Source organism: Prinia subflava, chromosome 18 (assembly GCF_021018805.1).
Source record: "Prinia subflava isolate CZ2003 ecotype Zambia chromosome 18, Cam_Psub_1.2, whole genome shotgun sequence".
In the NCBI taxonomy this organism is placed as follows: Eukaryota; Metazoa; Chordata; class Aves; order Passeriformes; family Cisticolidae; genus Prinia; species Prinia subflava.
This window is the reverse complement of record NC_086264.1, coordinates 1899126-1923486: the sequence shown is the minus strand read 5'-3', so window position 1 is coordinate 1923486 and position 24361 is coordinate 1899126. Positions and strand designations below refer to the sequence as shown.

The following is a 24361-nucleotide window of genomic DNA, read 5'->3' as shown; positions in this document are numbered from 1 at the left end:
TTCTTTTTTTTTTTTTTCTTGGAAAGCGGCGGAGCGGGCAGCGCGTCGCACCGGGACTGGGGAGGACGGAGGCAGAGCCGGAGCCGCGGACGGGCCGGGCGGAGCCGAAGCGGTGTCGCCGCGGCGGCGGCAGCAGGTCGGTGGCCGGGGAGGGGCTGTGGGTTTGCCGTTTGCAGCCATGGCGGCGCAGACAGGGGGCGCTGTCGTCCCCTCAGCGCCTTTCCCGCCGCCCGCGCGCAAAGCTCCCCCCGCCCCCGCGCGCTGCCCTCACGGCCGGGCGGGGGGGGGGGCGGGGGGGTCGCGTCGGTCCCCTCAGGTCATCGCTCCCCGCCGGCATCACACTGTAACCCTGAGCCGTCCTTTGCTCGCCCCTGGGCATCCTCCTGTCCCGGTGCCCGCTGCTCCCGACGCGTGTGGCTGTTTCCTGAGGGCTCGTCACTGCCCTGGGGCGCTGAGGTGGCTTTGCCCGCAAGTGATGCACAGGTGACTCTTCTGCGTGGTGTCATGTCTTGACGCCTCCGTTGGGGCCGAGAGACTCGTGCTGCGAGGGCTTTGGGCCCCTCAGACTTAGTCTGTGCTTGTTTTTTTAAGTGTTCCGTCGGTAAGATCTGTGATTAAGCTACAGCGGCAACACCTGCAGTGGTCCGTACCTGTGCAGAGGTAAACGTATGGTGGTCAGGCTTCTCAGGATAAATCAGGGCAAGAAAAATCTATCTCACGTTGTGATCTGCCCCTTATTTGAAGAGTAAAGAAGGTGAGGTTCTCCCATAGATTTTCAGTGGTTTTGGTCTAGTGCAGCAGCTACCAGGGCTGCAGAATGCTTGGTTTTTGTAACCACCTAGTACTTATTCTGTTTCCCTTCAGCAGCTCTTCTGCTTGTTCAGTTCCCTAATCACCTGGCTGTTCCAACAGGGAAGAACCAGAAATAAGTTCTCAGGTCTTAAAATTCAGTTGTGTTTCTTGACGGTGAGATACTGTGAGGTGAAGGAGTTGGCCTGCCTGCCCCTTTGGTGTCATACAGGTGAATCCACCTAATCAGAGACCGGTACTGGCATATATTGTAATTATAACCACAGAATGCTTATGTTGGAAAAGACCTCTGAGATCAAGTCCAACCTTTGACCGATCACCACCCTGTCAACCAGACCATGGCGCTGAGTCCCACGTCCAGTCTTGAACACAAATCAATCCACGTTGCTCCTGCTGAGGTGACAGAGGGAAGGGCACAGCTAGCACACAGGGATCTCCCTATGCGTGGAACAGCTTTAACACTCGTTTCTGTCAAGTGCAAGCAAAGCCTTTTCTGTCTGTGGCCACACCAGTTTCAAGAAATTTATCAAACGCCCTAAAACTGCGTAAAAAACAAGGCATTGGTTTAATTGTATAAAATGGGAGGGGAAAAGCAGAAGTTTCTCTGGCTTTAGGTTAAGAAATTTGTGCAGGCCCCCATGTGTTAACTCCCGTCCTTTGTTACCTCACTTTGCATAGAGAGAAGTTTCAGGGCAGGAGCTTCACCCTGCCGCTCTGCCTGTGTCTGTATTGGTGTAAAACTGTTTCAGGATGTGTCTTTTTAAGTACTTGCAGGTTTGCTGAATACTTGCATTTATTGCGCAGTGCCTACCTAGGGCTGCCCCTGACTCTACTAAAACATTTTCATAGTACACAAAGTATTTTGAATTATTTTTTCTCCCTCATCCCCTATTTTGCCCCATTTTAATTTTAAAAATACCCCAAGCAAACAAACATTTGCATCAGTGCTTTAAAGAATAAGGTATATTTTATATCTGCACCTTGTTTCTTCCAGACCTTGTATTACAGTTGAATTTTATTATGTTTGCCACATGTTGATAATAATAGAAACTGGGGATGGATATGGGTTAGCATTGAAATCTTTAATTTTTATCGGGCCTAGAGAAGTTTCTATAGATGAGTGTGGAGCCGTGTTATTTTGATTTAGATTATCTTTGTTTTCCTAAAGTTCTTTTCGCCTGTTTAATTGTCCCTCCTTTTCTGGTTCCACTCTAGCCCACAGAGGCACTACAATTTTATTGCTTTTGAGGAGATCTTTGCTTTATCAGTGTGAAGTTTTGACCCCGCTTTTGCTTTGCTCTGATTTTAATTGTTTATCAGAGTAATGTGGATGGTGTGAGAGTTGACATGTGATAAATACAGACTGCCTTACACGCAGGCATATGGAGATTGCTGAATCAATTACTTGGATTTTTGTGTCCGTTTAAATAGTTGATATTTGCTCTGACTCTGGAGGACCTTGAAGTACAAAGTAATTTCCTCAAAGCTTCATTTCTAAAACACAAAGTGAGAGGGAAGCCTGGAATGCAGCTTGAAGCTGCTTTTCTTCTAGCCTGAATGAGAGCCCCTCTTCTGGGAAGGAAGTCCCAGAGCTGAGTGACTCCAAATGCTTCTTAAAACAAAGCTGTGCTGGCCGTGGGCCACGCCAGTGTGTTGGTGCGGTCCCTTCATGCTGTTCAGCCACCACAGATAGCCCATAATGACAATTTACGTTGTGAAGCACCTCGGTGCAGCCCTCAGCTCAGTATTGTCGGCTGGTTAATCACATAAAAAACTTGCTGAAGGGCTGGAGTGGAGCTTGAACTTGCTGAGCAGTTTTACCTGGCTTATCTTTCCAGGGTAACTGCTGACCTTTCACTATCTTCAGTGCTCAGCTCACAGCGGGGGAGAAACTGATCTCCGGCTGAGGAAGCCTGATTTGCACAATAATTTGGGGACCATTTCCATTTCGCCATCCTGTTGTCGAGGTGGGCTTCCTCTCTGATGGTTGTGCTCTCCTTTCCCTCTCTGCTGCCTTGGCAGAGAGCTGAGAAGTCTTTCATATGGTGATTTCGACATTAATTACTTTAATTTTTGTGTTAATTTAATTTTCCAAAAGCTGTCTGCTTCTGGCAGCCTTGCTTTGTTTTGCTCGTGTGAAATGAGGTACTGAAGTGGTGACTGGCAGTTCTCAGCTACAGCGAATTGAAACGGGAACAAAAGAGATGAATTGATGCATTTAAACGGTTTTATATTTTTCAGGATGAATCTGCACATTTAGTCACTTGGTTCTAGTTAGTGTTTATTTTCCAGGGGCCTATCCTGGAGTCCTGACAGACCTGGGTTTGCCATTAGGGACACTTTGGTGACTTACTGCTCTTGGGCAGGGCCTTGGGAGCTGATGGAGTGAGTGGTTCACATTTTCGACATAATAAAGACAAATTTTTATAAACAAACCTCACTGTTTCCAGATCTGCCACGATCAAGGTTAATACAAGGTTGGTTTCTGAAGAGTGTAGTGCTCGAGGGTTTTGTGTGTGATCTTTCTAATGGTTTGTACTGAGAGTTAGGGGGAGTAGAGAAAAAAATTATGTATCTTTTTTCAATCCCTAGAAAAATGTGTTTATGAGGAGGGAAATTACATGAAGCTTTTCATGAAGCTTTCAGCCTTTCAGCTTCAGTTGCTGTAGACTCCTTTTAGCAAGTAACTTGCTTTTCTGGTAACAGGGCACAAAATTAAACAGGAACATTTACTCCTTGAAATAAGACTTTTGTGTTTTTAAGATTATATTTATGTCTCATTTGGCAGAATGACAGGAATGGAGACTGAAACAGCAAGAGAGAAAGCCATGGAAGAAGAGAGCACTGAGCAGAAAAAGGAAAGAGAGAAGAAGAAGAGGTCTAGAGTTAAACAGGTGCTGGCAGATATAGCCAAGCAAGTGGATTTCTGGTTTGGTGATGTTAATCTCCACAAAGACAGATTTCTTCGAGAACAAATAGAGAAGTCCAGAGATGGGTGTAAGTTTATTTTCAGTATATTTCAGCAAGCACCCATGTTTCACTTTGTTCTTCCCTGTATTGCTGGCAACAGTGACAGGTTATTTTGAGGTGCATGCCTTCTCCTGAGAAAGGCAGGAGTTCCGTGCTGGAAATCAGCATCAGCAGCTCAGGAGGCAGAACTAGTACTAGATTTAAATTTTTTTTTTCTCTTTCTATTGTCCTGTCCTATCAGCCCTATGGGAAAGACATCTGCCAGGGGCCAGGGTAGAAATTACTGTTTGGAAGACCTGATTTTCTTTTCTCCTTTTTGTATAATTTTAAGAACAAGCCATGGAACAAGAGTCATTTTGCCCTCAGAGGTACTGGACTTGTTTTGCAGGGTAGAAAGGTGCAGAAATTAAAATGTCACTCGAATGTGTTGGTAAGCATAGGTACTTTGTTAATTTTCTCTTTGCAATAAATTATTTATTTGCTTGTAGGGTTACTGTGAATCTTTTCAGACAGTTTTTAATGTGGTTGTTTGGATTTTTGTAAGCCCCCCCCTTAAATGATTAATAAAATAATAAGTAAGCAAAATTTACCCTACCTTTTCTAGATATATTCGAAGCATCTAAATTTGTATTAAGACTAGTGCTCATAATTTTCTGTCAAGGTTTTAGCAGACATATCTGGTTGAAGCTGAAGTGCAAGCAGGGGCTCTGTGTAAAATACTCAATAAGTACCTGAAGGAGAGGCACGTTTTCAGTGCAAACCGTTAATGTGCTGTAAAATTACACAGAAGGGGGGAGTGCTTTTCTTTTCAAAGACAACAGTTATCAGTGGGGAAGTAAAAGAACAAAATTCCTTTGATAAAGGTTAGCACAGAAGAAAATTTAAATTTAGGTGTACTTAAAACTTAAATTTTGATGGTGACAATTTTCTGTGAATCCTTGTGTAGATACTGCACATAGAACTTGCAGATTGTTTCACAAGAAAACAAGTGGAGTAGAACACATCACTGATTTCATAATCACACTTTTTTCCCCTAGATGTTGACATATCACTTCTTGTTTCTTTCAACAAAATGAAAAAATTGACTACTGATGGCAAGCTGATCGCTCGGGCAGTGAAAGACTCATCTGTTGTAGAGGTATTTAACATCTCACCCTGCTGTAGTTGCCGGTGCTGGAAAAATACCGATGGGGTGCTGAAGTAAGCGATAATCTCATGGCAAATGCTTATTTCTCCCTACTTCCAGCTGGACTTGGAAGGCACCAGGATCAGGAGACGCCAGCCTCTGGGCGAGAGCCCAAAGGACGTGGACAGTCGGACTGTCTATGTGGTAAGGCTGCACTTGTGTGTGTCCCTGCCCGTTTGTTCCTAGCTGTGGAAACTCCTTTTGTGCATCAGGGTTTTCCTTGGCTGCTGCTGATTGTGCAGCAAAGGTAAAAGAAATCAATTGAGCAAAGGCGAGAACTTAGAGTGACTGTGGCAAGAAAGGGCTTCATTTGGTGCACAGGTTTCTTGTGCCAGCTTAAATCATTTTAAATGCCGAGCAAAGTGCTGCTTCCCAGGCTGAAAAGGTGCAATTTCATTACATTGAGCTACTGCTGTGTTCTCTGGGCTTTTTTAATGCCATTAGAGCAACATCAGTGATATTAAGAAATACTTACTCATCACATTCATGTAGTTAAAGCTTTCTAATAACAACTAAATTAGCTTCATTAAACAGGATCTAGCTGCATTCCCAAGTTTATCAGGGTACTTTAAACAGCATTATCTGTTTATAAGATCTGTTACTGCAAGTGCCTCTGGTTTTGTACACAGGAACACCATTCTTTTAAAGGCAGACTATACCTGAAAAATTTTAACTATCCTCCTAATAGCACACTGTTCAGTGGCTACCTCTGGAATGACTGCTTGATTTAAATGAAAATAACTTGTGCTGATGGGACAAGTCTGGTCTCACCATGGTATTTCAGCCCTGTCAGAGTGAAAAAGCTGTCACACTGTGGAGCCAACTAAGTGGTAGATTGGACAGAAATCTGATGGTTGAGCTTTTGCTTATTTAAACCCTTGGCAATTTTATTTGCTAGATTTGAAGCCACTGTGGAACTTGCTTTGTCTCTATTTGCATTTTATGACAAGTACTATTTTTGCTATGTACCTGTAGCTGTTGGCAGCTGTTATCCAGACAGCACTGAGTTTTCTGTGATAAAGAGACACAATAATCATGGCCAAAATTCCAGCCCATCCAGATAAGGAGGAACTGAATTGCTCTGATGATTCCTTCCTTAACAAAAGCCCGGAAAAGGTGGTTGGCTTTTGTTTTTTTAAATACAATGTGCCAGATGTAGTATTTTCCTAACGTGATTACAGGGATTGCTTAGAACTCTGAAATACTTTGTCTATGTCATTTTTGGATAAGATATTCTAAGTCATAAGATACATTGTCTGTGCAGAGCTTAAGAGTGTGGCTAAATATTTTGTAAATAGCTGGTTTGTGACATTGGAGAGAATAGAAGTAGTCCAAGTGTTGGTAAGTTAAATTTCTCTGCAATAGTCTGACTTTTTAATATGCTTTACCATAGACTTCACTATTATACTATTAAAACTTGAAAAAATTTGAAGTAACTGGCTTTTCAACTTAAAGCCAAACCATAGCAAAATGTTTTTCTGAAGGTGGCAAAGTTTATGCAAAAAGAAAATTTGAATGTGATACGTGTTTCTCTTCAAGGAGAACCTTTTAGTGCAGTAACTTGTGAAAAGAAATGAAATAGTGCTGCCACTGTTGTTGTTTAAGCACGAATTTGAGAGTGGGATTTTAATGTGTTCCATTGGGTCTAATGAGAAATTGGTGTGACACGATTTCTGTTTGATTGGGGAGGGGAAATGCTGAACTCAGACACGATGTCTGCAAGCTGCTAAAATGTGTTCCTATATTAAGGACTTTTTAGAAGTAAAAATCAGACAATTTTGTCATCCAAGATGCTGCCTAAAGGTTTCTGCTCGTCTGATGAATTAAACTCTTTAACTGCTAAACTTGCAAATATTGGCTACTGGTAAGAATTTTATCAGTAGTGACTCTTTACTGGTCTACAGGAATTCTTTCTGTGATACCTGCCTGCATTACCACCAATAAAAAAAAACTAGCTTGTGCTTTGCAGAGGGTAGTTTGGGACACGCCAGTCCAGTATTTGCTCCAAGGTTTTAAATTTACCAAGAGATTTTGTGCTGTAAAAATCCGGCTGTGGGTGAGGTCTTGGTATCTGTCATGTGAAGAAGATAAGCATCTGAATTAAATATAGAATGTATTTGTTACAGCTATATGAATAATTAGACATCTGTTCTCAGATTACTTTTTACTACCTGGATACTTTGCCTCTCAGCGTTTTGACATAAATCTTTGAATTTTTTTTCTCCTTTAGGAGCTGCTTCCCAAAAATGTCAATCACAGTTGGATTGAGCGGGTGTTTGGGAAGTGTGGCAATGTAGTTTACGTCAGTATCCCCCGGTATAGAAGTACTGGGGATCCAAAGGGCTTTGCTTTTGTTGAATTTGAAACTAAAGAACAAGCAGAGAAAGCCATTGAGGTGAGTGCTGGTGCCTCTGCTGCTGACATTGTTCCTGGTGTCACGTTGTGATATGAACGGTGTGCTCTTTCCTAGGTCACCCACTGAATCTTCCAAAAATATCACCATTTAAAAGCTTCACTTAACAGGAGTTAGCTGCTCTTTCCTGCTCACAGACCTATAATCAGTGCCACAATTCTTTAAAGATTTAATTCTATTAATTACCTGAAGACTTAGAAATAAAATGTCTTTTTTTTTTTTTTTTTTTTTTTTTTTGTAAGTAATTTGGTTGGCCACTCTTGGTGTCTTTTGCAGAAAGAGTTCTCTGTGTAACAATAAATGGTGTTTAAATTTCATCAAGCAGGCATGGTCATACCTCACTTTCTGTATTGACATGTGATTTGAAAGTATTTATGTATTGAAATGCAATGAGGCTTGCTGGTTTTAACTTCAACGCAGAGTCCTTAAAGAAAGTATGATTTTGTAGTGTAATATGGTTCTCATTTTCCTTCTTTCAGTTTTTGAATAATCCACCAGAAGAAGCACCACGGAAACCTGGGATTTTCCCCAAAACAGTAAAGAATAAACCAGTTCCTACACTGAATTCAAGTGACAACACTGTAGTAGGTATGTGTTACTCTAAGTTATTGGGATCAAGGGGTATTATTAATTTATTTATACTTATTAAGTTACTTATGCTTCTATTGCGATCAGTTTTGGGCCTCAGCTTCTGAAGAGAAAATTCTCATCTCCTGTGTTACTGCAGTTTAATTTCAGGGCCTTAAAAGCTTTTAATACAAACAATTCACGTTGCTGCATTTGGCCAGCATGGGCTTAAGTATGAAAAATCTACTGCAGTTTACAAACCACTATCAAATTTATGTTGCAATTTCATCACTAAAACATTTTCCTTCATTTCTGATAGTGTAATATCATTGCCCAGACTTCAGATACCCTTCCATCTGTTTTCTAAGATCAGTGATAAGTCACAATAATATTCCTCACAGTTATCACTAGTTCTTTTGTTATACCAGCAGCTGTTAAGTGGAAACAAAAAAAATAAATCAAACTGTTGGTTTTCAAACCCTGCTTTACACCCAGTTTTTTCTCTTCTTAAAACACCCAGGAGAAACTTTGTGTCCATGTCTCAAATCTTCCATAGATTAACAACCCAGTTTATCACATATGTGCTGCTTTGGTTGTTTAAGTAAATAATCTAATCTAGTGTTTAATCGTGGGCAGTTTTAAATATTGTGGTTTTAATCCAGAAGAGAAGAAAAAGAAGAAAAAGAAGAAATCCAAAATCAAGAAAGAGAGCAATGCACAGGCAGCTGCAGAGCCAAAGGAGTCAAACACTACCACTGCAACAGAGCCAGCACCCAAGTCTAAAAGACACAGGACTCCATCGGAGTGTTCTGAGATGGAGGCAACTGAGACTCCCAAGCAGCCCTCCAAAAGGGAGAAAAGGAAATGGGACAGAACAGAGAGCTCGGAGGTGACCTGGGAAAGCAGGCCAGGAAAGAGAAAAAGAACCACCTCGGGAGATGGTGAGACATCAGCTCCAAAAGTCAAGAAAATTGCTGAAAAAAATGAAGTTGAAACAGTAAAAGAGGAAACAACAGAAGCTCCAAAAGATTCCAATGGTAAAAGCTCCTGCCTTTTTGTTGTGATTTCTTTGCATGAATGAAATGGAATGGTAGCTAACCCCTAAGGATGAGGAGGGATGGGCTGGATGTAGTGGAAGCATTAGATCAGCTCGGGCTGTTGGTGTTCCCTGCAGTTAAAATTAAACCCGGTCAGGAGGCACTCTTGGAGAGCAGCTACAGGGGAATCAGGAAGAACTTGCTACACCAAAGTAGGGAAATCTAATCAGAAGTCAAAATAGTTCAAAGAAGTTCGTATCAATACAACTTGACTGAAGTAAAATATGGGTTAAACAGACAGCCTGGGCAACTGGAGACAGATATGTAGATAGTAAATTAAAATACAAAAGGGAAAAGGTAATGACCGTTTGTTCCATGAGATAAGAAAAGCTGCATTGAAGTGCGATTTAGTGTGAGAGGCAAAGTAGACTTAGCAGTCAAATGAAATGGACTAGAAGTAGTTAATACGAAGAACCAGTGAATATTAAATTTGATGTTATTGTGTTTACCTATTACTTTCGAATTAAGTGTTTTCATTTGAATTGCTATGATATAGAAGTTGCTGCAGAAGAAGACAAAGACAAAAAAGACACATCCCTTTCCAAATCTAAAAGGAAACACAAGAAAAAACACAAAGAAAGACACAAAATGGAAGAAGAAGTTATTCCCCTCAGGGTACTCTCCAAGTAGGTGACATTAATTACTTGTGTTCTGGAATCACTGAATTTTTTATTTTTTAATTTGATTTTTTTTTCAATTATAGTGGGGAAATAGTTGGCTTTGTAAAGGGAGCTATTGAATGAGACTGTAATTAGAAAATTTAACCATAGGTTTTACAAACTTTTTAAATTTTGTCCTGTGTAGGGATATATCTCGGGAATATTGTAAACATTGTTGCTTTGTGGTACCGCATGTTTGTGAAATGTTTTTGTGTTTGGATTTCCCTGCAGTATGCCCTTTTTGTCACTTGTAAGAAAGTAAAGAGTCTTATGTTTTATATACTTTATTGACATTTTATTGCTTAAAAACTCTAGTTCATCGTATTTTTAAACATTTGAAATTGTTTATTCCTGAAGTCTTGGTATGTCTTACAGTCCATCACCATTGCTAAAGTGCAATTCCAATTTTTATACAACAGAGTTGCATGTTAGCAACAGTATTAGCCTGTAGCAAGAAGATTGAAATGCCAGAGTGAGAGTCCTCATTGCTTGGTCTGTCGAGTTCTGCATTTTAATCCAAGTGTTGGGCTTTCAGGAGTCACCACAACTAAAACATGGAAGCACTTACTTTTTAGGCATCCAGCAAGTACCTCCATGTTAAAGTCGAGGGGGTCCTCGCCGCGTGGTCCTGCAAAAGTGTGCTTGATATAGAAACAGAGAATTTCAAAACTTGATGCATTCCTAGAGGAAAGTGTTGAGGTTAAAAGGATTCACCACCACTAAAACATGGAAGCACTTACTATTGTGAACCAAAGCAAGCACATCCACATTGAAGTTGTGGGGGTCCTTCGGGGGGGAACTACATGAAATCAAAACAAAACAGCAGCAATAAAAAACAAACATGCACATTCCCTGTAAGAAGCTTTTGAAGATTAGGATCCACCGCCACTGAAACATGGAAGCACTTACTTTTGTAGGCAGCAGGTACCTCCATGTTAAAGCAAAGGGAGACCTTAAAAATAAAAATCGCTTAAAATTAACTGTAGCCATGTAGATTGTAGCCCTTGGAAAATATCTGCTCGCAGCTTATCTTCTTTTTCCCGGATCCGAAACTGTTTAGGATCCAAAAATCTTCAACAGAAGTGCAGGCCAAAAAAACCACAAAATAATCCTGGATTGGTGTTTCAGGATTGCGATCAGGATTCACCTCTACTAAAACATGGAAGCACTTACTTTTTCGATATCACAGAAAGCACCTCCATGTTAAAGTAAAAGGGGTCCATATTAAAAAAAAAATCAGGTTATCGATGTAACTGGTCCTCTCTCATCGGAGTTCTGAGCAAACTGCAAAAAATAAAGAGTTTTGGTTATACGTTAATCAATTATGGCAAAAGGGTAAAATGTTTGCAGAGTATAAGCATTGCAATACTTGCCTGACTGATTCACCAGGATCTCCTCTTCCATCGCGTCAAGTCACAGACTTACTCCTTGAGCTTGTATTTATACCAAACCTTGCTCTGGGATGGTGTTGCCTTTTTATCTCCAAGAATCATTACGTGGGTCTTTTGTTATTTTAATGCCTTTGCTGTGTTGAGAATGTATGATCCTGGGTGAGTCTGGATGCTTTTTTGAAGTATACAGTTGTCACTGTTAACAGCTAAAACCATTACCACAAGATATCCTCCTCTTTAAAAATCCTCTATCAGCTTGTTTGATAGCACAGATTAGGGTAACAATGAGTCGTTCTCACAGTGGCACTGCGGGCATTGTGTTGCTGTGGAGCAAAGCTCTCGCTGTTTGCAGAAACATCTCCATGTTAAATGTATGTAAATATATAAATTGCTTCCATGCAGGGGTATTTTTTAACCAAAATGCATTTGAATAGTGAGGAATGTCCTTATCTCGGTAGGGTTTTGGCGAGTTTAACCAGTTGTTGATTTTCCATCAATGATTTTTTTCTAGAAAATGAATGACTGATTCTTAGTGTAGTGACACAGGAGTGGGTTCACTGAACTAATTCAGTGAATTGGGAGTTCGCTGTCTCTGAGTTAACTCTGAATTTGGTGCTCTGTGTAGTTCCAGGGAAAAACACAGTTTACCAAACTCTTTTCTGTGCTGTCTGAAAGCAAATTTGAAAGCCACTCTGTTGGAATTGTAGGTTGATGTTGCTGGAACTCTGTGAAGCAAAGTCATGGGAAATTGGGTTAGGGACAAAATTCAATTTGACCGAAGTGCAGGGAGATGTCCAGTGGCAGAATGGTTTGCACTGTTCACCATTCCACCTAAAGCTGTTTGTAACCTGTTAAATGACATTTAGTTTCTAAACATCAGTTTCTTGTTTGCAACTTACATCCCGTGCCTGTGTTACTGATTTTAGGACAGAATGGATGGATTTGAAGCAAGAATATTTGGCCCTGCAGAAAGCCAGTATGGCCTCCTTGAAGAAAACCATGTCTCAAATCAAACCTGAGCCCGTGGGAGAGATGGAGACGGAATCTGGTGTGCAGAAATCTGAAAATGACAAAAGTAATCCTGCGTTTTGTCTTGTTTTCTTCATGTTTCTTGTATGCAAACAGAAGTGGTGCAAGACCCTGATCTTGCAGAAACACTGCCACGAGGTTTTGGGTTGTAAACTGCTGCTGTTTTCTCAAAATGTCAGATAGTAAAAATAACCACTCCCTATATTTAGATGGATTTGGGACTAACGAGTTATAAAAGTAAATTAATACTAAAGTGACTTCAGCATATTTCAGTGGCACTTCCCAGGCTTACAGATATATTTAGGCAATTGTAATTATAAAGCCTCGGGTAGATCAACAATCAGCTCTCTTTGGTGCTACAGCTTGAGCCCGACCTGCTTGAGTTTAACTGTACCAGAGGTATTAAAATAAACAGCTTGAAATTGGACTTTATCAGCTCTATGGATAAGAGGAGCTTTGAAATGATATCTTCGTAGTTAAATTTCTGCTTTTTTTTTCAGGTTTAGAATTCTTTATTTTATTTGTTCCCAATACTCTGTGCTTCTCTTCACTAACCTCAACACTGATATTCCAATGGCCCTCTGCATGTTTTTAACCACTCTAAAACTGCGGGGTTACACTTGGTACAATGTAAAATGTCTTTACAGGAAGGACCCTGTAAAAATTTCTGTAAGGCTTTCTCTTAAAACTTTTTTTTTACTAAAATTGACCTGAACCTATGACAATCTTGATCCTTCGTTTAATAAACATCATTCTGCAGCAGCAATATTTGATGCTTGTTTACATTATTCCTTCTGTGCTTTCATAATGTCTTTATTTTTTTTCAACCTAATAACTGGAAAAACTTCTTTCTATTTCCACCCCCCGTTTTTAACTTGATCAGGCACCAGTGAAGATTGTGCCCCTCCCGCCAAGGCCAACACAATGGGGCCTCAGTTTGTCAGCGGAGTAATTGTGAAGATCATTAGCACCGAGCCCCTGCCGGGCAGGAAGCAGATCAAGGTAATGCCTTTGTAACCTCAGGGTAGCTCTTAGCCTTTCCTCCTACCCTGCCCCCCAAATGTTTGAATATGGAACACCATTGCACCCAGTCTCACTGATTTTTTTTTTTTTTTAATCTATTTGGCCAGTAGCTGAGTACAAATTCTTCTTTACTATCTGTTAATGGCAGATTTTTCAATGGCAAAATAGGCTAAAGGAGGATGTTTCAAAGTAAAACCAAGCCTTTAGTGTGCTTGGAGCAATGTCAAGTTTATAATGAAAATATTGAGGAGAATAAGCAATGCTCTAGTGCTTTCCAGTTTAAAAAATGGAGCTGGAGCTGCGTCACTGTTCCGCATTTGTCACTGTGCCAGTCATCCTGACAAGAGAGCTGTGAAAGTATACCTGTGGGGATTTTTAAAAGTTTGTGGAGTTTTTATCACTAACAGGAATTTGGAGATAGGAAAATGCTCTCTGCACGAGAAAGCAATTTTCTTTATTTCAGAAAGAATTTTGTAATGACAAAAACTCCATTTTGGGGAGAGTGACAGCAGTGGAACTTGTTGATTCAGTGTGTTTTTTTCCTAATGCAACTGCTTGTTTTTCTCGATTGAAAGAGTGGTTAGATACCTTTAGTTTTATGTGATGACACAAACTGAAAGTTGCACACATTATTTCTTTTTAAGGAAAAAGCCAGTTTTAAGCTGCATCCTTTGAAATGGAAATATTAAGAGTTTTCCAAAGGAAATAACAGGCTTTTTCCAGATCCTGAATTTTCCGTGAATGTTACGCAGGATTTTTTCTTTTCTGAATTGCACTTTAGGATGAGAAACAGCTGGAAAGAATTTGAACAACTTCATCTCAGGTTGGTGCACACATCAGCCCACTCAAGACAATGAGGGAATGGTTTAAAATTGAGTTCTGACACTGTTTATCAAACATTTGTAACTAGGGAGGACATTTCGAGTCACCGGCTGCTTGCAAGTGTGTGAGGCTTGGTGTGTACATGAACCGAAGCAAAATGAGAGACTCTCACTGGAAACCCTCATCTCGCTGCTGGTGGGGTTTCAGTTTAAAACCAGCCTGATCTTTCTCGGTGTCTGTCTGAGTGCTGCAGACAGAGAGAATGTGGTGCTGGTTGTGCCTGTAACCTTTGAGGGCCTGTTTGACTGTAGGGTACATCTCACTAGGCTGAGTTTGTGGCACACCTTGATGGGCTGTGGGCAACGGCAAAGCTTAGTATTTAGGCAGCAGAAGAAAGAATTTCTTTTGATAATTCTTTCCTTTTTGTATTTGTTTTTTTTCTTTTTTTTTTCCTGGCCGTACTAGTTGCATAACTTTGTGGAAGGCAGAATGCAACCAGACCTGGCTTTGCTGTGTTACTGGGCTGTCAGCTGTCAGCTGCAGCAAACTGCCACTAAGCATTGCTTTCAGGCCTTTTTTTCCCAGAACTGGCCTGCATTGCTCGATTTATGGAAGCAGTTATGCATGCCACACAACTTGGAAAGGTCTTTGCAGTGCAGTTTAAATATTATTTTGATGCTTTAATTTTACACTTCACTTAAGCCTTTAAAGTGCTCCTCAGAGCTAACTTTGGCCAGCTCCAGCGAACTCAGTGGTTGGTTTTAGTTTTCCATGAAATGATGACTTTGAGATAACAGAATAAGGCTGGAAAGTAGCTCTTGTTTGCTCTCAAAAGATCTTAACAATGTTGCCACTTTTTGTTTTGTTTTAAGGCTGCCCTTGGTAATGGAGGGTTAAAAGCAGTGTGTGATTCCTGAATAGAAGCATCTTACTTGAGCTTCCTGCTGTGAACAAAATTGACTAGGAATGTGTGGTCCTACTTAATTTCCCTAACAGCGGGAATTACAAGTGAAGGACTTCATCTGCAAGAGCGTTTGTGGCTCTTCCCCCTTCAGCTGTCAGGGAAAATTTTCAGGCCCAGGCCGAGGTCACTTCATAAAGATGGAGTTGTTTTACTACTGCTCCTTTCTCAAATCCTCTGCCATGCATGAGCTTGCTTTTATGCATTTAATACGTAGGATCGAATTTCATCTTTTTCTGTTAGGCTGAGATCTATCAACGTTGTGGTACACAGTTTTTACTTTTGAAAAAAATCAGATACAGTGTTGAAATAAATGGGTGATGCTCCATTAGTAAAATGATACCGTAACATTTCCAGGAATTACTGCTTTAAATTGTTAAGGGGAGGGCAGGATGAGAGATAGATGGGTAGATGTTGCAGGCTCATAAATCAGAATTCAGTTATCATCTTCTTAGGAAACAATGTTAATTCAAAACTGTTTGACAAGAGATGGATCGATTAAATGACAAAGTTCAGTTACTGCCTCCTACTTCTTGACCTTTTTGAAAATGTTAATGACCTCCAAATGGAATGGTCAAAAGTCACTCTTTTTAAGTTCTCTTTTTGAAGGCTGATTTATGGCGTGTGTTGTCTCATGCTCTGGCAGGATGCTCTGGCAGTGCTGGCTGAGGTGGCTTATGTTGACATGCTGGAGGGAGACACCGAGTGTCACGTCCGTTTTAAGGCTCCTGAGGATGCACAGACTGTCGTGAAATCACACAAAGAAATACAAATCAAAAACAACTGGAAATTCGAAGTTCTCACTGGTAAGATTTCTTTTTTAATGGAAGTACAGGAGCAGCCTTAATTACTGTAAAAGGGATCGTTCCTGGTGAATTTATGGATATATTTTGCTATCTCAGGAGAAAAAGATTGCATGTTTAGTTGGGTTTTTTTCTGAGAATCTTCTTATTTTGCAACTACTGTGAAACTGATAAAACTAAAAGAGATTTTGTGCCACCATTCAGAGCAAAGTGATGATTTTTGCTTGCTGTTACAAAATTAATTCTGTTCTTTTTAGATGTATTTGCTTCACTTTCAGTGAAGCAAAGGACTATAGAACTTAATTCACATTTCAGCTTTATGAATAGAACATTCGGATAATGCAAAAGAATTTTAAATTAAGACTTTCTTGAAAATACTGAGCATATGTGTGAAATGACACGGCAAGGACCTAACAGCATGGATACACTTAAAGTGGGTTTAGCACTTACCTACTAATGGATCTTTATTTTCAGGAAGTTGAATAATTTAGGCCAGAATAAGAAGGGTTCCTTAGGGCTCTGCTTTTCAACTTCCTCTTAATGTGTGTTATTTCTTTCTGAAATTACTGTGCTGTTCTCAGTTTTTATCTTGTATTAGACTGGATTCGTTTGCCAAGTGTGGAGAAGCCTCTTTGTGGGGTTGAGGGATAGAAAAAAGAGGAAGTCTGTCAAACTTGGTGTATTCATAAAACTTTTGTATTTGAGAGATGCACCAAAAATTGTAAATATGGGAGGGAAAAAACAGGTTAAACAAGCAATATGAGACAGCCTCATCTGTATTTAAATATTTTACCCTGGTCCTGCCTAAATCCTCGTTTAGGACCCAGTCTCGTGGGTGCAGGGATGTAGATGCCAGTTAAGGATTGCAGGAAGAGAAGCTTTGATGGATGCATTAACCTTCATGATCATATCAAAGTTAATTGAAGTTTGAGACTCAGGGAGTGCTGCTAATGTCGTTTGGAGATAGATTTGTCTCCTGTGTGCTCTGTGTTTCAGAGATCCAGAAATAACCTCAAATTTTGTGTTCTACAGCTGTATGCTCTGTGTCTGTCTCTGGTTTTGTGTCCTTACATAAGAGTAGTAGGAGATTAGGAGTAAGTACTACATTGTAGGAGCATTCCATTCATAGTCTTAAGATTTATTTTTTTTTTTTCTAACTGGCTCATTGAAATGAGAATGGAAAAGCTTTCCAGGAATGCACAAGGGACTCACAGTAAGGATTTTTTTCTTGGAGGTAGAAAAGGTGAGAGATGAAAAGGAAAGAATCTTTAATGCTCTCTACAGCAGGGACTAAAGATTTCCCAGTAGTATTTTACTCCTTTCAGGATTTGACTTTATCTTCAGCTTGGCATCTGGCAAGATGGTAAGCATCTGTGATCATGTTTAGATGTTAACTTTTGCAGGAATCTTTTGTGAGATCCTTCAGAAACTTCCCTGTGGCTGAAGATGAGCCCTGAGACCGTGCAAAACAATATCACAGAATTCCCATTGTAATAATTACATCACAAACCAGAAGGATCAGTGACAAACTGCTGCTTCCCTGCAAAGCAGCTGCTGAGAAAACCTGCAGAATATTTTGCTTTTGTTTTGCTGTCCATGTTCAAATATTCCTGACAGCTCATGAAGTCCCCAGGCAATGGTTTTGATGAAACAAAATAGTCCCAGTTGTTCTTACAGTAATTATTTTTTTTCTCCTGTTTAGTAGGTGTTTAAAATGTGTCAGAGGTTGAGTACATCAGTAAATCAAAGGGGCCTGCATGTGCTGTGGTGAAACTACAGCTCAAACTCAGCTCTTTTTGCTGATGACAGTTAGCAAGCAATTATCTATGGCTTCTGTGGATAGGAAATTTCAGACTACTGGGGAAATACTTGTTGGGTTTCCCTTACAGGTATTTTCATCGGTGTTTACCTTAAAAAAGATTTCATCCACTTCTCGTGGCTACGTTTATTGACATTCCTCAATGTCAATTTTCCCCCAAGGTGACCATGAGCAGCGTTACTGGCAGAAGATTCTGGTGGACAGACAAGCTAAGCTGAACCAGCCTCGAGAAAAGAAGCGGGGTACTGAGAAGGTAACCTGCGAATCTCGGCTTTTTCCTCTGCAGCCACGGGTGGAAACACCACACATGCTCCACGTGTTTCCATACTCCGTGTATTGAATTCTGTTAAATCCCTTCCTACTGACTTGGCAGCAGGGTTTTACAGCCACAAAGAAGGGAGTGTGACTGTCCTGCTCCAGCTGACAAGTTCAAGGCTTCTCATTACAGGGACAATTGGGGAAAGTTAAGTCTATGACTAAAGGCCTGAACTTAATTTGTAAGCTGGATTTCTTTTGAAACCCTGTCTGGGGGAGCTCATTAATAAGTTAAGTAGTCTTGATGTGCTCCAGTGAAATCAAGTCTAGTGCTACACTCTTAAATCTCTAGTATGACCCAGAAAATAATTTTCCCCAGAATGAATCTCATTTCCCTCACGATTAACACAGTTTTATCTGTGCTGTGGTGAATGCTGGTGTGTTCCCAGAGTGGTGGGAGCCTGTGCACCACAGTGACCTCTCTTACCCAGCCAAATCTGGGTGCTGCTGCGAGCATCCGCAGCTGTACAGCCTCCAGTTCCAAACTGGGAAATTGCAGCCTTCTCACTGTGCCTGTGGGGCTGCAGCTTTGAGGGAGTGTCGCAATGAACTTGCAGGCTGCAGCCTCTGCTCCAGCCCCAGCGTTCCTCGATTAAGCCAGAGAGATCCCTGACTTGACAGAGAGGAGCCAGAGAGTATTTCACAGACGTTTTATTGCCAGATTTGCTTCACACACACTCCAGATAAGGTTTCTGAGTTGGCTTTAGCCTGAATTTTTTTTTTGCTGTGGCTTGCAAAACTTGAGAATCATCTGACCTTAATTATTTGTTGTTGACTTTGGAGACTCTTTGTTTCCTGGACGCTAGGAAAAAATATTGTCCCATATAAAATGGAAAATAAATACTTCATTGACCGAAAGCAACAGCAGTCAAAACCTTATCTTGTATAAGGTATATTTTGCATACATTTTATCTGTTTATGTGAATGTTCTTTCAGAGGTCCTGTGACAAGTAAGTTGAGATTTTTTAAACAAAGATGTGCATAAAGAATTTGCCCAAAGGTCTAATTTAATTTTCTTAAAAGCCTAAAAATGGCATCTATTCCAGCCATTATTCTTGAATATAAGCAGAAAGGGAATTTGAAAACCACAGCTTTATAACATTTTTCTGATTGCTGCCAGGTTTGCTTTTTTTAATGTACTTTTACTTTTTTAAACCGAAGGTGCCAGTGAGACATTTGACTTTAATTTTGACTCTAGGAGCCGTTGCTCTGGAGTTTCTCTTCTCCATCTTTTGAAGATTGGTATTTGTTGACCAAGCTGGTGTAAATTGGGCAGTAATGTACCTCATCTAGGCTTGCAAATACAAACTGTCTGGTTCTGCCTAACAATGGCAGCACCGGGATGCAAACTCCTGCTCCTTCCCCCTGCCCATCACCTTGCCACACTGGGAGGTGTGAACTTCAAAGCCAGGGAATTCTATTTAAATGCTAACGCAGTTAAGCAAAACATCAAGACAGGAATGCCTCAGTCAGTAACCCCTTCCTTACTTTTTGACAGGCTTATTTCTGAAATATAGACTGCCAATAAAAATATTTTTTTCTGTTCAATATTATTTTCCCATTTAAAAATTTTTCCTTAGTACTTCCACGGTGATTTCTTTTGAAGGTCTCAAAGGTAGAAAAAAGTAACATAATGATGCATAAGTAAACATCTTCAGTAAAATGTGCCATTAGTGTGCCTTTCTTGTCAAGGCCTACTCTGTTAATAACGTTTTGAAATCCCTTACAAGATTTTGAAGTGAGGCTTTTTGCCTGTTAGCTGCTTTATGCTTGGAATTAAGACATATTTTCTTTGTATCAGTGTTGAAATACTTGGACTGCATCCCATCCTCAAACAGGCGTTTGAGCTCAGGCAGTTTGAGATTCCTCTTTTCCACGTTTTCTAAAAAGTCCGTGCCTACTCGTCTTTGCTCAGGATGAGGGTTAAGGATCACTGCAGCAGCTGGAGGGTGCAGTGCCCAAACCCAAAGCAGGTGGTGGAGATTTTCCTTCCTCTGGCATAGCTCTATGTTAAACCAGATGTCCGAAAGAGATAGGATATCCCCAGGTTCCTCAGAAAAGGCCTGGCCATCCTTTGGAGTGATAAAGATGTCCAGTCTCTTTCCCCCAGGCCCGGTGGATTGTCACCTCTCTGCTCCCCTCTGCCGCCCCTGCCGATCCATCTTCCCTTTTGTGTGTTCAACCGCCTGATAAAACCACCTCCCTGATTTACTGATACAGATGGAAAACTTCAGCCAGAGCTGCTTTTTAGGGCAGTGCCACTTTATTCAGACCTAAAGCAATTCATCAGTCTGTAGCCTTCAACTCCAGACCGGCTGGAGTCTCCCGTTGCCAAAGCCGAGGCGTGAGTGCCCGCAAGCTCCCCGCTTGGAGCCTCATCTCCTGGGGGAGGTGCTGCTGAACCCCCTTTGCACCTTGGACCCCTTCCACAGGGCAAGGAGGAAGTTTAAGCGGGTGGGAGGGGTAGTAGAAGTGAAAGGCATTTGGCGAGGGAGTGAGAATTGAGTATTTGTGAAGGGCGGAATAATTTGCAGTGGAAAAGGAGGACGGTGGGAATGTCTGGGCACAGCCCACTCCTGATGATGCCTGCGCAGTTCCCTGTCTGCGGGCCCGTGGGACAGCTCCCACTCCAGAACAGCTCTCCCTGGTTCTGTGACCCTGCTGTCCGTGCCATGGCTGGATCCTGGTTGGATTCTGGCTTACACATATGATGAGCTGGAAATGGAAATCCTTGAGGCCTCTTGCAAATTCTGGGGCACTGGGATGGGAACACAGCAATATGAACTGGGCAGCTCATATCTTAGAGCTTCCCTTCCCGTGTTTGTCATCCTCCATCCCACATGCTGAAGGAGTAAACCACTGTACTCTGCTTCCTCTTAGGACTGAACTATTTTAAACTAGTTTTGTTAAGGCACCAGAGAATAAAAGTTAGCCATCTTTAGGTCAGTTTTATTGCTGGAAACTGGCTGGGAAAGCCTCAAATCTTGCCTGCCACAGTGAGTGCAGCAGCACAACGTGCACCTCGATGCTGTGTGCAAGACTCAGTCTAATGCAAAAGTAATAAATAATTTGATTTGTATGTGAAATTGTTCAAATCTGGCACACTGGACTGCCTGGGGTGCAAGTGACCGTTCCCATAACACCAGCTAATATGGTTGATTAGTCCCCAGCAGAGAAATTGCTGTGGGTTTTTGTTTGGGTCTTTTGTTGTTGTTTTGGGGTGTGGGGTGGGTTTTTTTTGTTGTTATTTGAGAGGCTGATGATTTGGGGTTTTGGGTTGTGGGAAGTTTCGGTGTTGGTTTTGGTGGGTTTTTTTGTGGGTTTGTTGTTTTGGTTTTGGTTTTTTTGGGGGGGGTGGGTTTGCTGGTGTTTTTATTTGTATTTTTGTGCTATGTGCACTTTCTTGTGGTTTCTTGTGTTGGTTTGTGGTTCCTGTATGTGTGTTTGTGTGTATTGTGATGGGTTTTGTGGGTTCTGTACATGCCTTGGACTGTTTTTGTGGCATTTGGGGGTTTTATGTGAACTTCTAGTTGTCTTCATGTGCTGGGGCTTTGGAGTTGCTCTGAGAGGCTTGGGAGAGTCTTGGTAGTTTTATTCATTTGGGTCTTTTCTTGGCAGGTTGCATGTTTTCATGGGTTGGTTTTGGTGTTTCTTAGTGGGTTTGGGTTTTTTCTGTTATTTTTAGGGAGGCTGGTAGATTTTGGGGGGACAGTTCTGGGTTCTGCATGTGCCTTTGAGTGTGTTCATGTGTTGGGTTCTGTGGGGTTTTATGTGCCCTTAGGTGTTGTGTTGATTTGTGGGTTTGGGGTTGGTGTGTGAGCTTTTGTGTGCATTCTTGTGGTGTTATGGGGAGTTTGTGGTTTCTTTATGTTCTTGTGTGGGGTTTAGGGGTTTTGTGGTTTCTGTGTGTGCTCTAATGTAAGTTTGTGGTTACAGTGTGAATGTTTTTGCTTGGGCTTTGGGATTTTATGTGGCATATGGGTTTTGTGTGTGTTTTCAGGGTGTTTGTGTATTTGTTCATGTATGGGGTTTGTGAGGGGTTTCTATTTTGTGTGGTTTTTGTGGTCTCTATGTGTAGTTTTCTGTGCTTCTGTGTTTGTTCTTGAGTGGGTTCATGTGGTGTGTTTGGGAATGTGTGGGGATTTTTCCTATTTCAAATTCCACAATATTCATAAAGCACTTTTTTTTTTGTGGTTTAACCTTGTTTTTCCTACATCAATAGCAAAATGAACCTAATAAAAGGATAGAGTTCTTCCTGTATGAGGCTGTACTTTTAGGATTTTGAAATTGTGATTTCGATGCCTTAAACCATGTTGGGAGGAAGGAGGGATAGAATATATCCATGACTGTAAGGTCAAATCCTAACAATATCTGTTTCCTCTAATTCTCCACCTCATTTTTCCTGCTTGCAGTTGATTGCCAAAGCTGAGAGGATGCGACTGGAGAAGACTCAACAGACGAGCAAACACATTCGATTCACTGATGACAACTAACCAGGGCTGATGGAAGTGAACTGCAGCTATCCAAACAAAACAACAAAAACCAGCCCTCACAGCCACCACTGCTTACAGCAACTAAACCCGGGCCCTTGGATCCATAACTCTGCAGGCTGCAAGTGTGAACATTGGTTCTGAATCCCATTTTTAATAGGCTGAATGTTTGCTGCTTCTGAGCCCTTAGGTAAAGCTTTTTGGAACACGTGTATTATGAGATCTTCCTTTAGTTCACTTCCAGTTTGTTGGGATTTTTTGTTGTTGTTGTTTTTGTTTTTGTATGTTTTATACACTAGGTTATAAAATAAAATGCTTGAGAATTTCAGCTGTGTATCTCTAATTCTTCCATTTTCTTTTTATGAGAGTATAAATAATAAAAGTGGTAAATGCTACATAAACGTCTCTTTAGTCCATCAAGCTGTTTCAAAATAGAAGAGAATAATCTTCTGTTATTTTCAAGTGGCTAGGGCTGGCAGGAAATCTGCCATTGAGGAGTATGGAAGGAAATTTACATGTATAAATACACACTAAACTGAATTTTTTATTTTTTAGAAGAATCTTCTGAAGAAGAAATAAGAGTATATTTGGTACATCTCATTACTTGCTTGCAAATGAGTGTTCAAGTTATGTAGTTCACAAGTCGGGATGGTGATTTTTAATGGCTTTAAGGTGTTTAATGGGAGACTAGCACTCTGAAAAAAAAGGAAAATTAAACGTGAAACTGGAATTCTCCACAAGGTTTCACTTCTTTTTGACTAAATCTGCTGGTGGGGCAGGATGGAATGGGGAGGGAATAGCAGTGATCAGACTGAAGATAGCAAGAATACAGAGGGGAAAAGTGCAAGATAAGGGACCAACTTTCATGGCTGGAGGGGAAGAGTTTGCTGATGGTTCTTGGAAATGGTGTAAGGAGGATTCCTCCCAGACGGCTGCAGGGCACTCCTGCAGTATTCCTGTTTGGTCCAATTGCAGCGTTTTTAATTTATTATTATCAAACCTTTAACTCTTCTTTTCCTAGGTGGGTGAGAGATTGGGTGACACGGCAGAGAGGAGTTTTCATACCCAACTGTGGAAAGAATTGATCAATGAATGTCTCCTAGGCATCCAGCCTGAAAGACAGGAGGGTTGGTTTTTTTTTTCCTTTTCCCTTTGTGATGTGAAGGGAGAAAATAAACCCCACAGCCTACCCTGGGTAAAGTGCTTGGGATTTTGCTGCTGAAATTCATTTAAGTCAAAAATATATCTGTGTTATAAATAATTTAGTTTATAAATGATTCAGACTTTTTATGTTTGGTGGAGAGCGGAACAGAACTGCAAAATCGTGAGTTTGGGAGTTTTGCTCGTTTATTAATAATTCCTAACCTGGAACACATAGAAGTCACCCTTCTGTTTCTTTCTATATTTATGCAGGTTATTTCCTTACACTTAAACATCAATTTTCTTTTTCTCCTTTTCTGAACTAGTGCAGCAATTTGCTCCAGCAGGGAAGGCCAGTTGGTGTTCAGCACTTCCTGAAAGAGTTAATAACAGAATTTTTGCCACTTAATTCAGAAGTCAGGAATGGAGTGGATGGCCGAGATGTTTTTACAAAGGAAGCTTGAATTCTCAAGAGTGCCTGAATAGTTTGTGTATTTTTTTCTATAAGTACACATTTATTGCTGCTGCTGTCTTTCCCCATCCAGCTATTGAGTTTTACCAGCCCAAGGATTGCATCCCTAAAGCAAATTCTGTTTGACCTTTAGGAGCTTCCCCTGCTGACTTTTTTCCTTTCTTTTTCCCCAACAAATACACTTTATTTAGAAATTCAGGATGATACTGTAAAATGTAGGAATTCTTAACCTTGGAGTGCTTCTTTGTTGTTGCTGATTTTTCTGTCTCCCCAGACTGAGTGTTTTGAAATAACATCATTGCATTACCATCCATCTGCCTGGAGCAGAACCCAGCATTGATTCTGCTCTTTGTGACCCAGCACGGGGCTGAATCTGAAATTATTTTTAGCACTC

The 24361-nt window shown here is 40.9% G+C and overlaps 1 protein-coding gene across 3 annotated transcripts; it reads left to right on the top strand.

Moving 5' to 3' along the window:
* Positions 1–2: 2 nt before the first annotated feature.
* Positions 3–22683, top strand: LARP7 (La ribonucleoprotein 7, transcriptional regulator). 3 transcript variants are annotated; one of them, XM_063415075.1, is made up of 13 exons: positions 3–136; positions 3599–3807; positions 4818–4918; positions 5027–5110; positions 7197–7361; positions 7859–7967; positions 8609–8983; positions 9540–9669; positions 12020–12168; positions 13006–13124; positions 15575–15734; positions 17712–17803; positions 22278–22683. In XM_063415075.1, the coding sequence occupies exons 2-13, from the start codon at positions 3600–3602 to the stop codon at positions 22356–22358; spliced, it is 1773 nt and encodes a 590-aa protein (XP_063271145.1). In that variant the 5' UTR covers positions 3–136; position 3599; the 3' UTR covers positions 22359–22683. The 3 variants fall into 3 exon arrangements, with proteins under 3 accessions (XP_063271145.1, XP_063271146.1, XP_063271144.1); XM_063415076.1 differs by lacking the exon at positions 3–136 and adding an exon at positions 3264–3287; XM_063415074.1 differs by lacking the exon at positions 3–136 and having other exon boundaries at positions 8612–8983.
* The last annotated feature ends 1678 nt before the right edge of the window (positions 22684–24361 follow it).